This window comes from Oncorhynchus keta, chromosome 10 (assembly GCF_023373465.1).
Source record: "Oncorhynchus keta strain PuntledgeMale-10-30-2019 chromosome 10, Oket_V2, whole genome shotgun sequence".
Lineage (NCBI taxonomy): Eukaryota > Metazoa > Chordata > Actinopteri > Salmoniformes > Salmonidae > Oncorhynchus > Oncorhynchus keta.
Genome location: NC_068430.1, coordinates 78,604,821 through 78,621,110, shown reverse-complemented (window position 1 = coordinate 78,621,110; position 16,290 = coordinate 78,604,821). Strand labels below are relative to the sequence as shown.

At 45.8% G+C, this 16,290-nt stretch overlaps 1 protein-coding gene and 1 long non-coding RNA gene across 3 annotated transcripts; both read left to right on the top strand.

Moving 5' to 3' along the window:
• The first annotated feature begins 7 nt into the window (after window positions 1–7).
• On the top strand, window positions 8–15,790 carry sgsh (N-sulfoglucosamine sulfohydrolase (sulfamidase)). Of its 2 annotated transcripts, XM_052528768.1 has the most exons (11): window positions 13–358; window positions 532–692; window positions 1,060–1,165; window positions 1,505–1,590; window positions 4,168–4,401; window positions 4,543–4,624; window positions 5,590–5,793; window positions 10,287–10,443; window positions 11,517–11,723; window positions 14,666–14,767; window positions 15,063–15,790. In XM_052528768.1, exons 1-11 carry the CDS (start codon window positions 268–270, stop codon window positions 15,169–15,171), a joined length of 1,539 nt encoding a protein of 512 aa, XP_052384728.1. In that variant the 5' UTR covers window positions 13–267; the 3' UTR covers window positions 15,172–15,790. The 2 variants fall into 2 exon arrangements, with proteins under 2 accessions (XP_052384729.1, XP_052384728.1); XM_052528769.1 differs by lacking the exons at window positions 14,666–14,767; window positions 15,063–15,790 and having other exon boundaries at window positions 8–358; window positions 10,287–10,484; window positions 11,517–11,662.
• On the top strand, window positions 10,953–11,510 carry LOC127932662 (uncharacterized). The gene is made up of 3 exons (XR_008146307.1): window positions 10,953–11,015; window positions 11,057–11,096; window positions 11,137–11,510. It is a non-coding gene; the product is annotated as an uncharacterized LOC127932662 (long non-coding RNA).
• Window positions 15,791–16,290: the final 500 nt, after the last annotated feature.

Below are 16,290 nucleotides of genomic sequence, written 5' to 3'. Positions count from 1 at the left end.
TTTCCGGGAGTAGATCACATTGATTATCACACTGCATTTTCTTTGATCAAGAGAAAACAAAACATTGATTATTGCGAAAGTAATCAGTAAATAGAGGATAGGCTTACTTCAATGTAGAATATGTCAATAATGTCAAACAAACACTTTGACTGGAGTGTTTGAGATAAGCTTTATAGAGCTGATGCTATATTTTCTTAAAAAGTGGACTCTGCAATTTACTGCAACTGAAAAGATTGTGTTTATGATTTGGAACTTTATGAAACGGATATGGCCGTTGGTCATGATGTGATAGTTTTGTTGCTGGCGGTAATATGCTGTGTTGGAGAGTGCAAGAAGAGGAATGTTCTCCTTATTATCGGTAAGTCACTTTTTGCTTTGGGTTATATTAACTGCAGTTGAATTAATCAAAGATCGACACTGCGTGTCACTTATCAATGAATTCGATCAGATGTATTTGTGAGTTTTTGACATCAGTTCTTTTACTTAGCTACTCGGTCAACACACTTCATCTCTCCCCCCTCGCTCTCTCAGCGGACGACGCAGGCTTCGAGACGTCGGTCTATAACAACACCGTGGTCCGTACGCCTCACCTAGCCGCTCTGGGTCGACGCAGCCTGGTGTTCCAGAATGCCTTCACCTCCGTTAGTAGCTGTTCTCCCAGCCGATCCACCATACTGACAGGCCTGCCACAGGTGTGTGTGTGTGTGTGTGTGTGTGTGTGTGTGTGTGTGTGTGTGTGTGTGTGTGTGTGTGTGTGTGTGTGTGTGTGTGTGTGTAGAGAGAAAGCAAGAGCGAGAGAGAGGAAAAAGTGTGTGTGTTCACCTCCTCCCTATGGGTCCTGGTCAAAAGTAGTGTACTAAATAACAGGGTGCCCTTTGGAACACACTCCTAATTTGTCTTCATGATGCAGACAGCAACATAAAGTGGGGACATCCCAGATGGAACTCTATACCCTATACAATGCACTACTTTTGACCAGAGCCACATAGGGAATAGGTTGCCTTCCAGGGCAGGTTTAATATGCATCCATTTTGTTTTCCCGTGTTCCTCTGTCCTCAGCATCAGAATGGTATGTACGGCCTGCACCAGGGAGTCCATCACTTCAACTCGTTGGACGGAGTACGAAGCCTACCTTTACTGCTGGGCCAAGCTAACATACGCACAGGTAGTTAACACACATTCACCCTTCACACTCATCATCACACACCCACCCGTAGCATTGTCAAGACCTTACACACACACACACACACACACACACACACACACACACACACACACACACACACACACACACACACACACACACACACACACACACACACACACACACACACACACACACACACACACACCCACCCTTAGCATTGTCAAGACCTTACACACACACATACACACACACTCATCATCACACGTACGCACACACATTCATGACACGTGCGCGGGGACATGTGTGTTTTGATGGAGTGTACCAGAGTGCCAGTTTCCCTGTTCCTCCTCCATACAGGGATCATTGGGAAGAAACACGTAGGCCCTGGCCCTGTCTATCCCTTTGACTTCGCCTACACAGAGGAAAACAACTCTGTACTTCAGGTAGAATTATTAAAGCATTCTTTTATATATTGTTTGTTTAGCGTTATTATGCTATTTTAGGATCTTATTTTATGACCATCTATGATTGTAAATTGGTGTATAATTAAACAGTTAATCAGCTCAACCAATAAATTGTACTGCTACTACTGTTACTGTTACTACTACTACTGCTACTGTTACTACTACTACTACTGTTACTACTACTACTGTTACTACTACTACTGTTACTACTACTACTGTTACTACTGCTACTGTTACTACTACTACTGTTACTGTTACTACTACTACTGTTACTACTACTACTGTTACTGTTACTACTACTACTGTTACTACTACTACTGTTACTACTACTACTGTTACTGTTACTACTACTACTGTTACTACTACTACTGTTACTGTTACTACTACTACTGCTACTGTTACTACTACTACTGCTACTACTACTACTGTTACTACTACTACTGCTACTGTTACTACTACTACTGTTACTACTACTACTGTTACTACTGCTACTGTTACTACTACTACTGTTACTGTTACTACTACTACTGTTACTACTACTACTGTTACTGTTACTACTACTACTGTTACTACTACTACTGTTACTACTACTACTGTTACTGTTACTACTACTACTGTTACTACTACTACTGTTACTGTTACTACTACTACTGTTACTACTACTACTACTACTACTGCTACTGTTACTACTACTACTCCTACTGTTACTACTACTACTACTACTGTTACTACTACTACTACTACTACTACTGTTACTACTACTACTACTACTACTACTACTGTTACTGTTACTACTACTACTGTTACTACTACTACTGTTACTGTTACTACTACTACTGTTACTGTTACTACTACTACTGTTACTACTACTACTGTTACTGTTACTACTACTACTACTACTACTGTTACTACTACTACTACTACTACTGTTACTGTTACTACTACTACTGTTACTGTTACTACTACTACTGTTACTACTACTACTGTTACTGTTACTACTACTACTACTACTACTGTTACTACTACTACTGTTACTGTTACTACTACTACTGTTACTGTTACTACTACTACTGTTACTACTACTACTACTACTACTACTACTACTACTATTACTGTTACTACTACTACTACTACTACTACTACTACTACTGCTACTGTTACTACTACTACTACTACTACTACTACTACTGTTACTGTTACTACTACTACTGTTACTACTACTACTGTTACTGTTACTACTACTACTGTTACTGTTACTACTACTACTGTTACTACTACTACTGTTACTGTTACTACTACTACTGTTACTACTACTACTACTACTACTACTACTACTGTTACTGTTACTACTACTACTGTTACTACTACTACTGTTACTGTTACTACTACTACTGTTACTGTTACTACTACTACTGTTACTACTACTACTGTTACTGTTACTACTACTACTACTACTACTGTTACTACTACTACTGTTACTGTTACTACTACTACTACTACTGTTACTACTACTACTACTACTACTACTACTACTATTACTGTTACTACTACTACTACTACTACTACTACTGCTACTGTTACTACTACTACTACTACTACTGTTACTACTACTACTACTACTACTACTACTACTACTACTACTACTGTTACTGTTACTACTACTACTGTTACTACTACTACTACTACTGCTACTGTTACTACTACTACTGTTACTACTACTACTACTACTACTACTGCTACTGTTACTACTACTACTACTACTACTATTACTACTACTACTGCTACTACTGCTACTGTTACTACTACTACCTTACTACTACTACTACTACTGCTACTGTTACTACTACTACTACTACTACTACTACTACTACTACTACTACTGCTACTACTGCTACTGTTACTACTACTACTACTACTACTACTACTACTACTACTACTACTACTGCTACTACTGCTACTGTTACTACTACTACTGTTACTACTCCTGCTACTGTTACTGCTGCTACTACTGCTACTACTACTGCTACTGCTACTGTTACTACTCCTCCTATACTACTACTACTGCTACTGCTAATGTTACTACTCCTCCTATACTACTACTACTACTGTTACTGCTGCTGTTACTACTACTCCTATACTACTACTACTACTGTTACTACTACTGCTGCTACTACTGCTACTGTTACTACTACTACTCCTCCTATACTGCTACTACTGCTGCTGCTGCTGCTGCTGCTACTACTACTACTACTACTGTTACTACTACTGCTACTACTACTACTAATGTTACTACTACTATACTGCTGCTGCTACTACTACTGTTACTACTACTACTCCTATACTGCTGCTGCTACTACTACTGTTACTACTACTACTACTACTACTACTACTACTACTACTACTACTACTGTTACTACTACTATACTGCTGCTGCTACTACTACTGTTACTACTACTACTCCTATACTGCTGCTGCTACTACTACTGTTACTACTACTACTACTACTACTACTACTACTCCTACTGCTTCTGTTACTACTACTCCTACTACTACTAGGTGGGTCGGAATATCACCCGGATCAAACTACTGGTCAGGAAGTTCTTCCAGACCCAGAGAAAGGAAGAGGAAGAGAGACCGTTCTTCTTGTATGTGGCGTTCCACGACACCCACCGCTGTGGCCATTCCCAGCCGCAGTACGGAGCATTCTGTGAGAAGTTTGGGAACGGCCAGAGTGGAATGGGGAGGATTCCAGATTGGAAGCCAGAATACTACACCCCAGACCAAGTCAAGGTAAGGATCTGGTGCTGGTTCTGTTGTACTCTGTTCTATGCTAATCTATTCTAAGACAGTATATCATTTTCCACCTGCTATTTGAGAGTACGGTCATTAATTATTTCATTGAATATAATATGTAATTTAACACTTACCCAGGTGCCCCACTTCGTCCCAGACACCCCTGTAGCGAGAGCTGATTTGGCTGCCCAGTACACTACAGTTAGCAGACTGGACCAGGGTAAGAGGAGGAAGAATACACACACACACACACCGACATGAATAGAGAGGAACACACACACACACACCGATATGAATAGAGAGAGGAACAAACACACACACACACACACACCGACATGAATAGAGAGGAACACACACCCACACCGACATGAATAGAGAGGAACAAACACACACACACACACACACACACACACACTGATATGAATAGAGAGAGGAACTCACACACACACACACACACACACACACACCGATATGAATAGAGAGAGGAACTCACACACACCGATATGAATAGAGAGAGGAACACACACACATGCAAGAACACTCACAGACGTATATTTGAAACCTATTTATTACATATCTAATACATGACAAGTAAACTTCTTCGCTGTAGGTATTAGTCTGATTCTACACCATGAATCCATCCATGGCCGTGTCCGAATACCCACACTGGCGTACTACATACTTAAACTGCATACTCATTTCTAGTAGAATTCACTCGTCTTTTCCCGCCTCACGTGTTTGACAACAGCTGATAATCAGATAAATTGACGCACTACCAAAATGAACTAATGGAGGGAGTCAACGCAATCTCTCATCACATGACCCATTCAGAGTTCTGTTTTCTACATTTCACAAACTATACTGAACTAAAATATAAACGCAACAATTTGAAAGACTGTCTAAAGTTACAGTTCATATAAGGAAACCAGTCGGTTGATATAAATTCATTAGGCCCTAATCTATGGATTTCACATGACTGGGAATACAGATATGCATCTGTTGGTCACATTACCTTAAAAAAAATGGGCCTCGGGATCTTGTCACGGTATCTCTGTGCATTCAAATTGCCATCGATAAAATGCAATTGTGTTCGTTGTCCGTAGCTTATGCCTGCCCATACCATACCATAACCACACCGCCACCATGGGACTCTGTTCACAACGTGTCCTCTACTGTCTTCCAAAGGTATTGGTCTGGTGCTGGCTGAGTTGAGGGAGGCTGGTTATGAGAATGACACCTTGGTGATCTACAGCTCTGATAACGGTATCCCTTTCCCCAACGGACGCACCAACCTGTACGGATCAGGCACCGCAGAACCCATGTTGGTGTCATCACCTGAACACAGGGAGAGATGGGGAGGAACCAGCCAAGCCTACGTCAGCCTACTGGGTGAGAGGGAGGGAGGGGGAGCAGGAGGGAGGGACCAGCCAGGCCTACATCAGCCTACTGGGTGAGAGGGAGGGAGGGACCAGCCAGGCCTACGTCAGCCTACTGGGTGAGAGGGAGGGAGGGGGAGCAGGAGGGAGGGACCAGCCAGGGCCTACAGCCTACTGGGTGAGAGGGAGGGGGAGCAGGAGGGAGGGACCAGCCAGGCTACTGGGTGAGAGGGGGAGGGAGGGACCAGCCAGGCCTACGGCTACAGGGGTGAGAGGGACAGCCAGGACTACGTCAGCCTACTGGGTGAGAGGGAGGGAGGGACCAGCCAGGACTACGTCAGCCTACTGGGTGAGAGGGAGGGAGGGACCAGCCAGGCCTACGTCAGCCTACTGGGTGAGAGGGAGGGAGGGACCAGCCAGGCCTACGTCAGCCTACTGGGTGAGAGGGAGGGAGGGACCAGCCAGGCCTACTGGGTGACGTCGTCAGCCTACTGGGTGAGAGGGAGGGAGGGAGGGACCAGCCAGGGTGAGAGGGAGGGAGGGACCTACGTCAGCCTACTGGGTGAGCCTAGGGAGGGGAGGGACCAGCCAGGCCTACGTCAGCCTACTGGGTGAGAGGGAGGGAGGGAGGGGCCTACGCAGCCTACTGAGGAGGGAGGGACCAGCCAGGAGGGGACCAGCCAGGCCTAGCCAGGCCTCAGCCTACTGGGTGAGAGGGAGGGAGCCAGGCCTACAGCCTACTGGGTGAGAGGGGGGAGGGAGGGACCAGCCAGGCCTACGTCAGCCTACTGGGTGAGAGGGAGGGAGGGACCAGCCAGGGGGACCAGCCAGGCCTACGTCAGCCTACTGGGTGAGGGAGGGAGGGAGGGAGGGACCAGCCAGGCCTACGTCAGCCTAGGGAGGGGAGGGAGGGACCAGCCAGGGGGGAGGGGACGTCAGCCTACTGGGGTGAGAGGGAGGGGGTGAGAGGGAGGGAGGGACCAGCCAGGTACGTCAGCCTACTGGGTGAGAGGAGGGAGGGACCAGCCAGGCCTGGAAGGAAGGAGGGAGGGAGGGAGATACTCAGCCTACTGGGTGAGAGGGGGAGGGAGGGAGTTTACTGGAGGGAGCCAGCCAGGCCTATGTCAGCCTACTGGGTGAGAGGGAGGGAGGGACCAGCCAGGCCTACGTCAGCCTACTGGGTGAGAGGGAGGGAGGGACCTACGTGGGGTGAGAGGGAGGGAGGGACCAGCCAGGCCTACGTCAGCCTACTGGGTGAGAGGGAGGGGAGGGCCTACGGAGCCTAGGAGGGAGGGACCAGCCAGGCCTCAGCCTAGAGGGAGGGAGGGACCAGCCAGGCCTGGGTGAGCCTACTGGGTAGAGGGAGGGAGGGACCAGCCAGGCCTAGTCAGCCTACCAGGGAGGGAGGGGAGGGACCAGCCAGGCCTACGTCAGCCTACTGGGTGAGAGGGGAGGGAGGGAGGGACCAGCCAGGCCTACGTCAGCCTACTGGGTGAGAGGGAGGGAGGGGCCTAGGGAGGGAGGAGGGACCAGCCAGGCCTACGTCAGGGGTGAGGGAGGCCAGGCCTACCAGCCAGGCCTACGTCAGTCTACTGGGGAGGGAGGGAGGAGGGAGGGAGTCTACTGGAGGGAGGGGAGATGGGGGAGGGACCAGCCAGGCCTATGTCAGCCTACTGGGTGAGAGGGAGGGAGGGACCAGCCAGGCCTACGTCAGCCTACTGGGTCAGTCAGCCTACTGGGTGAGAGGGAGGGAGGGCCAGGACTACGTCAGCCTACTGGGTGAGAGGGAGGGAGGGACCAGCCAGGCCTACGTCAGGGAGGGAGGAGGGAGGGAGGGACCAGCCAGGCCTACGAGGGGTGAGAGGGAGGGAGGGAGGGAGGGAGGGAGGGACCAGCCAGGCCTATGTCAGCCTACTGGGTGAGAGGGAGGGGGGGGACCAGCCAGGGAGCCTACTGGGTGAGAGGGAGGAACCAGCCAGGCCTACGTCAGCCTACTGGGTGAGAGGGAGGGAGGGACCAGCCAGGCCTACGTCAGCCTACTGGGTGAGAGGGAGGAGGGGGAGCAGGAGGGGGAGGGACCAGCCAGGACTACGTCAGCCTGAGGGGAGGGAGGGACCAGGGCCTAGGCCTACTGGGTGAGAGGGGAGGGAGGGACCAGCCAGGCCTACGTCAGCCTACTGGGTGAGAGGGAGGGAGGGACCAGCCAGGCCTACTGGGGGAGGGGGGAGGGGGAGGGAGGGAGGGACCAGGAGGGAGAGGGAGGGAGGGACCAGCCAGGCCTACGTCAGCCTACTGGGTGAGGGAGGGAGGGAGGGCCTACGTCAGCCTACTGGGTGAGAGGGAGGGAGGGAGGAGGGAGGGACCAGCCAGGACTACGTCAGTCTACTGGAAGGAAGGAGGGAGGGAGGGGAGATGGGGACCAGCCAGGCCTATGTCAGTCTACTGGGAGGGAGGGAGGGAGGGAGGGAGGGAGGGAGGGAGGGAGGGAGGGAGGGAGGGACCAGCCAGGCCTACGTCAGCCTACTGGGTGAGAGGGAGGGAGGAACCAGCCAGGCCTACGTCAGCCTACTGGGTGAGAGGGAGGGAGGGACCAGCCAGGCCTACGTCAGCCTACTGGGTGAGAGGGAGGGAGGGGGAGCAGGAGGGAGGGACCAGCCAGGCCTACGTCAGCCTGCTGGGTGAGAGGGAGGGAGGGACCAGCCAGGCCTACGTCAGCCTACTGGGTGAGAGGGAGGGAGGGACCAGCCAGGCCTACGTCAGCCTACTGGGTGAGAGGGAGGGAGGGACCAGCCAGGCCTACGTCAGTCTACTGGGTGAGAGGGAGGGAGGGGGAGCAGGAGGGAGGGACCAGCCAGGCCTACGTCAGCCTGCTGGGTGAGAGGGAGGGAGGGACCAGCCAGGCCTCGTCAGCCTACTGGGGGTGAGAGGGAGGGGGACCAGCCAGGCCTAATCAGCCTACTGGGTGAGAGGGAGGGAGGGGGGGAGGGAGGGGACCAGCCAGGACTAGGTCTACTGATATGTCAGTCTACTGGAGGGAGGGAGGGAGGGAGGAGATGGGGACCAGCCAGATGGTTGGAGGGAGGGAGGGAGGGAGGGAGGGAGGGAGGGAGGGAGGGAGGGAGGGAGGGACCAGGGCCTATGAGAGAGGGAGGGAGAGGGGGAGAGGGATGGTTGAGGGAGGGGAGGGAGGGAGGGAGGGAGGGAGGAGGGACCAGGTTGGCCTAGTCAGTTTAGGGTGAGGTTGGAGGTGGAGAGGAGAATGATGGTTGGAGGGGGAGGCCTAGAGAGGGAATGGATGGTTGGGGGGAGGGAAGAGGGATGGGTGAGAGGGAATGAGTGGTTGGAGGAGGGAGGGAGAGAATGATGGTTGGAGGGAGGGATGAGGAATGATGCAGTTGGAGGGAGGGAGGGAGGGAGGGAGAATGATGGTTGGAGGGAGGGAGAGAGAATGATGGTTGGAGGGAGGGATGGAGAGAGAAGGGAGGGACCAGCCAGATGGTTGGAGGGGAGGGAGGTTGGAGGGAGGGAGAGAATGATGGTTGGAGGGGGGAGGGAGGGAGGGAGGAGGGAGGGAGGAGGGAGGGAGAATGATGGTTGGAGGGAGAGAGAATGATGGTTGGAGGGAGGGATGATGGGTTGGAGGGAGGGATGAGAGAGAATGATGGTTGGAGGGAGGGAGAGAGAATGATGGTTGGAGGGAGGGAGAGATGGTTGGAGGGAGGGAGAGAGAATGATGGTTGGAGGGAGGAGGATGAGAGAGAATGATGGTTGGAGGGAGGGAGAGAGAATGATGGTTGGAGGGAGGGAGAGAGAGAATGGTGGTTGGAGGGAGGGAGAGAGAATGATGGTTGGAGGGAGGGAGGGAGAGAGAGAATGATGGTGGAGGGAGGGAGAAAGAATGGTGGTTGGAGGGAGGGAGAGAGAATGATGGTGGGAGGGAGAGAGAGAATGATGGTGGGAGGGAGAGAGAATGATGGTGGGAGGGAGAGAGAGAATGATGGTGGGAGGGAGAGAGAGAATGATGGTTGGAGGGAGAGAGAGAAATGATGGTTGGAGGGAGAGAGAGAATGATGGTGGAGGGAGGGAGAGAGAGGAAAAGGGAGGAGGGAAGAAGGTATTGGTGTATTGACTGATAATAGCTGGGGAGAATTAATTAATGGATGTGTGGATGTATTTCTTCATGCATGTGTAATACCACTGTTACCATTAGGGGGAGACATAACTACCCTTCCATGGTATATGTTTGGGAGATCACCTCAAGGAATGGAGGAAGGAATGATTTTAAAAGTAATTTGACCACTATGTTTAAATCTCAATTAGCCTTTCCATGATTCCTCACACCCCTAACCTCTTTCTCAAAGCCCGTTGGTGGAGAAGTTCAGAGGGGGAAAACCTTGGATGTTCTCCTCCAATGTGCTTTATGGAGGCAAGGAAATTGGATGTGAGAAGTCACAGGAAGATAAATTGTGATAGAACCTAACCATCTCTCTCTCTACCTCCCTCCAGACATCACCCCCACCTTACTAGACTGGTTCTCCATCCCGTACCCCTCATACTTCCTCCCGGGCACCCCCACCACCCCTGTCAGCCTCACAGGCCGCTCCCTCCTCCCTGCCCTCGTCTCCGAACCCTCACCTGCTGCCTGGCACACCGTCTATGCCAGGTAAAACCCTCACCCACCGCCTGGCACACCGTCTATGCCAGGTAAAACCCTCCCCCGCCACCTGGCACACCGTCTATGCCAGGTAAAACCCTCACCCGCCACCTGGCACACCGTCTATGCCAGGTAAAACCCTCCCCGCCACCTGGCACACCGTCTATGCCAGGTAAAACCCTCCCCCGCCGCCTGGCACAACGTCTATGCCAGGTAAAACCCTCCCCGCAGCCTGGCACACCGTCTATGCCAGGTAAAACCCTCCCCCGTCACCTGGCACACCGTCTATGCCAGGTAAAACCCTCCCCCGACACCTGGCACACCGTCTATGCCAGGTAAAACCCTCCCCCGCCGCCTGGCACAACGTCTATGCCAGGGAAAACCCTCCCCCGTCACCTGGCACACCGTCTATGCCAGGTAAAACCCTCCCCCGACACCTGGCACACCGTCTATGCCAGGTAAAACCCTCCCCCGCCGCCTGGCACAACGTCTATGCCAGGTAAAACCCTCCCCCGTCACCTGGCACACCGTCTATGCCAGGTAAAACCCTCACCCGCTGCCTGGCACACCGTCTATGCCAGGTAAAACCCTCACCCGCCACCTGGCACACCGTCTATGCCAGGTAAAACCCTCCCCGCCGCCTGGCACACCGTCTATGCCAGGTAAAACCCTCCCCGCTGCCTGGCACACCGTCTATGCCAGGTACAAAGGAAGGAAGGCACGGTGTGTTAGATGTTGGTGTTATAACCAGTTAACCACTGAGACTATATATCGGGTGGTTTCCCAGACACTGTGATTACACCTACTGTCCTGGACTTAACAGCATGTTCCATGCAGATTCTCCGTTGAGAATGATTTTTAGTTCAGGACTAGTTAGAATCTGTGTCCGGGAAACTGGCCCATAGTGTGACTTTCTTTATTTCTTTGTGTGTATTAGGTAACACTTTACATTACAGGTTCCTTATTACTGTTGAATGATTATTTCAGTCTAACGAGTGTTGTAATTACTCATTACTACACTGTACTTTGGATTATTGCTATTTAAAAACGTTTTCTTTGTTCTTCCACAATGTCTACGGCAGCCAGTCCCTCCATGAGGTGACCATGTACTACCCTATCCGCTCCATCCACCAGGGGGCGTACCGCCTGCTCCACAACCTCCACTACCGCATGCCCTTCCCCATAGACCAGGACTTCTACGTCTCTCCCACCTTCCAGGACCTGCTGAACAACACCCTGACCGGACGGCCCACAGGCTGGTTCAAGACCCTGCAACAATACTACTACAGGTACTGGTATAATACTATTATATACCATATTATACACTATTATATTATACACTATTATACTATATTATACACAATTATATTATACACTATTATACTATATTATATTATACACTAGTATACTATATTATACACTATTATAGTATACACTAGTATACTATATTATACACAATTATACACTATTATACTATATTATACACTATTATATTATACACTAGTATACTATATTATACACTATTATATTATACACTAGTATACTATATTATACACTATTATATTATACACTATTATATTATACACTATTATACTATATTTTACACTAGTATATTATACACTATTATACTATATTTTACACTATATATTATACACTATTATATTATACACTATTATATTATACACTATTATATTATACACTAGTATACTATATTATACACTATTATACACTAGTATACTATATTATACACTATTATATTATACACTAGCATACTATATTATACACTATTATATTATACACTATTATACTATATTTTACACTATTATATTATACACTATTATACTATATTTTACACTAGTATATTATACACTATTATACTACATTTTACACTATTATATATCTGAATAACACCCTGGCCAGGCGGCCCACAGGCTGGTTCAAGACCCTGCAACAATACCACTACAGGTACTGGTATAATACTATTATATACTATATTATATTATACACTATTATATTATACACTATTATACTATATTTTACACTACTGTATATCTGAATAACACCCTGGCCAGGCGGCCCACAGGCTGGTTCAAGACCCTGCAACAATACTACTACAGGTACTGGTATAATACTATTATATACTATATTATATTATACACTATTATATTATACACTATTATACTATATTTTACACTACTATATATCTGAATATCACCCTGGCCAGGCGGCCCACAGGCTGGTTCAAGGCTCTGCAACAATACTACTACAGGTACTGGTATAATACTATTATATACTATATTATACACTACTATATATCTGAATAACACCCTGGCCAGGCGGCCCACAGGCTGGTTCAAGGCTCTGCAACAATACTACTACAGGTACTGGTATAATACTATTATATACTATATTATATTATACACTATTATATTATACACTATTATACTATATTTTACACTACTATTGTGATGTGTTGTGATGTCATTACAGGGTATTGTGATGTCATGATGGGGTGTTGTGATGTCATTACAGGGTATTGTGTGTAGATTGAGGATTTTTATTGATTTAATCCATTTTAGAATAAGGCTGTAACGTAACAAAATGTGGAAAAAGTCAAGGGGTCTGAATACTTTTCCGAATGCTCTGTATATCAGACATTATAAACTGTGTGGTTCCAGCCCTGAATGCTGATTGGCTGACATCCGTGGTATATCAAACCGTATACCATGTGTATGATGACAACATGTATTTTTACTGCTCTAATTACATTGGTAACCAGTTTATAACAGTAATAAGGCACCTCAGGGGTTTGCGGTATAGCCAATATACCACGGCTACGGGCTGTATCCGGGCACTCCGCGATGCGTCGTGCACAAGAACAGCCCTTGGCCATGGTATATTGGCCATATACCACACCCCCTCGTGCCTTATTGCTTAAATATACCACGGTTGTGCAAAAATACTTGTTTACTTTTCTCTTTATGTTGGTAACCAGTTTATAATAGCAATAAAGCACCTCAGGGGGGTTGAGGGATATGTCAATAGACCACACACCTTTGGGCCTTTATAGTATTTTCTTAATTATTCTCTATTATGTAGCGGTATAAGAACAGTAGTACCATCTTCATTACCATAGAAATGAAACCATACAATATAAAAAACTATACAATATGAAGCATAGGATTCTATATACAATATAAAACTATACAATATGAAGCATAGGATTCTATATACAATATAAAACTATACAATATGAAGCATAGGATTCTATATACAATATAAAACTATACAATATAAAAACTATACAATATGAAGCATAGGATTCTATATACAATATAAAACTATACAATATAAAAACTATACAATATGAAGCATAGGATTCTATATACAATATAAAACTATACAATATAAAACTACAATATAAAGCATAGGATTCTATATACAATATAAAACTATACAATATAAAACTATACAATATAAAAACTATATAAAACTATACAATATAAAACTATACAATATAAAGCATAGGATTCTATATACAATATAAAATATAAAACTATATAAAACTATACAATATTCTAAGCGGGATTCTATATAAATATAAAACTATACAATATAAAACTATACAATATAAAACTACAATATAAAACTACAATATAAAGCATAGGATTCTATATACAATATAAAACTATACAATATAAAACTATACAATATGAAGCATAGGATTCTATATACAATATAAAACTATACAATATGAAGCATAGGATTCTATATACAATATAAAACTATACAATATAAAACTACAATATAAAGCATAGGATTCTATATACAATATAAAACTACAATATAAAGCATAGGATTCTATATACAATATAAAACTATACAATATGAAGCATAGGATTCTATATACAATATAAAACTATACAATATAAAACTATACAATATGAAGCATAGGATTCTATATACAATATAAAACTATACAATATAAAACTATACAATATAAAGCATAGGATTCTATATACAATATAAAAACTATATAAAACTATACAATATAAAACTATACAATATAAAACTACAATATAAAGCATAGGATTCTATATACAATATAAAAACTATACAATATAAAGGGTTCTATATCTATGATACCACTATTACCATAGAAATATAATTAATAGAATGGGCTTGGAACCTCTAACCCTGGAAATTCATTCTATTTCTATGACTACTACAGGGACCGCTGGGAGCTTTTTGACTTGCGGTCGGACCCAGAGGAGGCTGTGAACCTGGCTGGGGACCCGGCTCTCGCCCCGGTCCTGGAGAGCCTCAGAGACAGGTTAGTATTACTGTTCTATAGGGATATTATGGATCGATTATTGTGTCATCGATATGGATATTATGGATTGATTATTGTATCATTGATATGGATATTATGGAGGGTTGCAAAATTCCCAGAAATCCGGTTTGGAAGATTCCCAGAACCAGGATGGAATCAGCAAGAAATATGGAATTCTTCAAACACAAACTTGGGAATTTCGAGAAAGCCAAACCATTTCCCCCTTGGGGGTATTTCTTATGTTATATCTTATGTTATTTGTAATGGTAATTATTTCCTAATGTTATGTTGCCAGGCTGCTGAAGTGGCAGTGGACCACTGGGGATCCGTGGGTCTGTGGACCAGACGCTGTGCTGGAGGACAAACTGGAACCACACTGTCGACCGCTCTACAACGGACTCTGACCGCAACTAGACCACAACTAGACTGTGATTGATTGTGGATCCAATCATATTTATTTTATAAAGCCCTTTTAACATCAGCAGTAGTCACAGTGTGATTCATAGTTAGCCGGCCTGAACCTCCACAGAGCAATCAATGCAGAAAACGAATCACAGTGGCATGGAACATCTCCCTAGAAAGAAGGACTCAAGGAAGTAAGATGGAGAGGAATCCGGCTCCGACGATGACCCATCCTTTTCTGGCCGTACCAGGTAGAGGTTAAGAGAACATGTGGCCATTAAGAGTACATGTGGCCATTAAGAGTACATGTGGCTATGAAAAGGGGTACTTGTGGATTTTGTGCCAGCCACAACTGTCTTTATTTTAATGTGAGTTATAACCCATGAGTTATGACTATAGGGCCAGGAGTTTTGACCAGAAACCACCTTGTGACCTGAACAGGAAGAACTATGGGTTGTGATTAAGACAATCGATGGCTGAAAAAATAAATAACGTTCTATAGCTTCAGTGCAAATGTTCTGGACTTCATACAATGTATGTTTTGTACGATGTCAGTTGGACAACATCTAGATGTCGTTGGGATTTGATGTATTTTGTCAAATAAAGTAATTTTTTGCTTCTCCTGTTTGTTGTTTATTTCATCATAATGTCATCTGTATTTACGTTCTTAAAAGCTGATATAGTTATATGAACTAGTTGTTGTTTATTTCATCATAATGTCATCTGTATTTACGTTCTTAAAAGCTGATATAGTTATATGAACTAGTTGGAGCATCACAGTTTAAAGTCTCTTTCTCTTTGGTATCAAACTTATATTTGGGGATGGGATGAACGGAAATGTAAGAAGGAAACAGAAATGTTCTGTTTTATTTACAGACCTTTTCATTCCAAGCTTGTGTTAATTATTTCTGATGATGAAAACGCATGTGTGATAGGCTACGTAGGCCGAACAGTAAAATGAAAACATATTTTATAGGGGTAGCCTAGTGGCAGGGCGTTGGACTAGTAACCGGAAGTAACCGTTGGACTAGTAACCGGAAGGTTGCAAGTTCAAATCCCCAAGCTGACAAGGTACAAATCTGTCGTTCTGCCCCTGAACAGGCATTTAACCCACTGTTCCT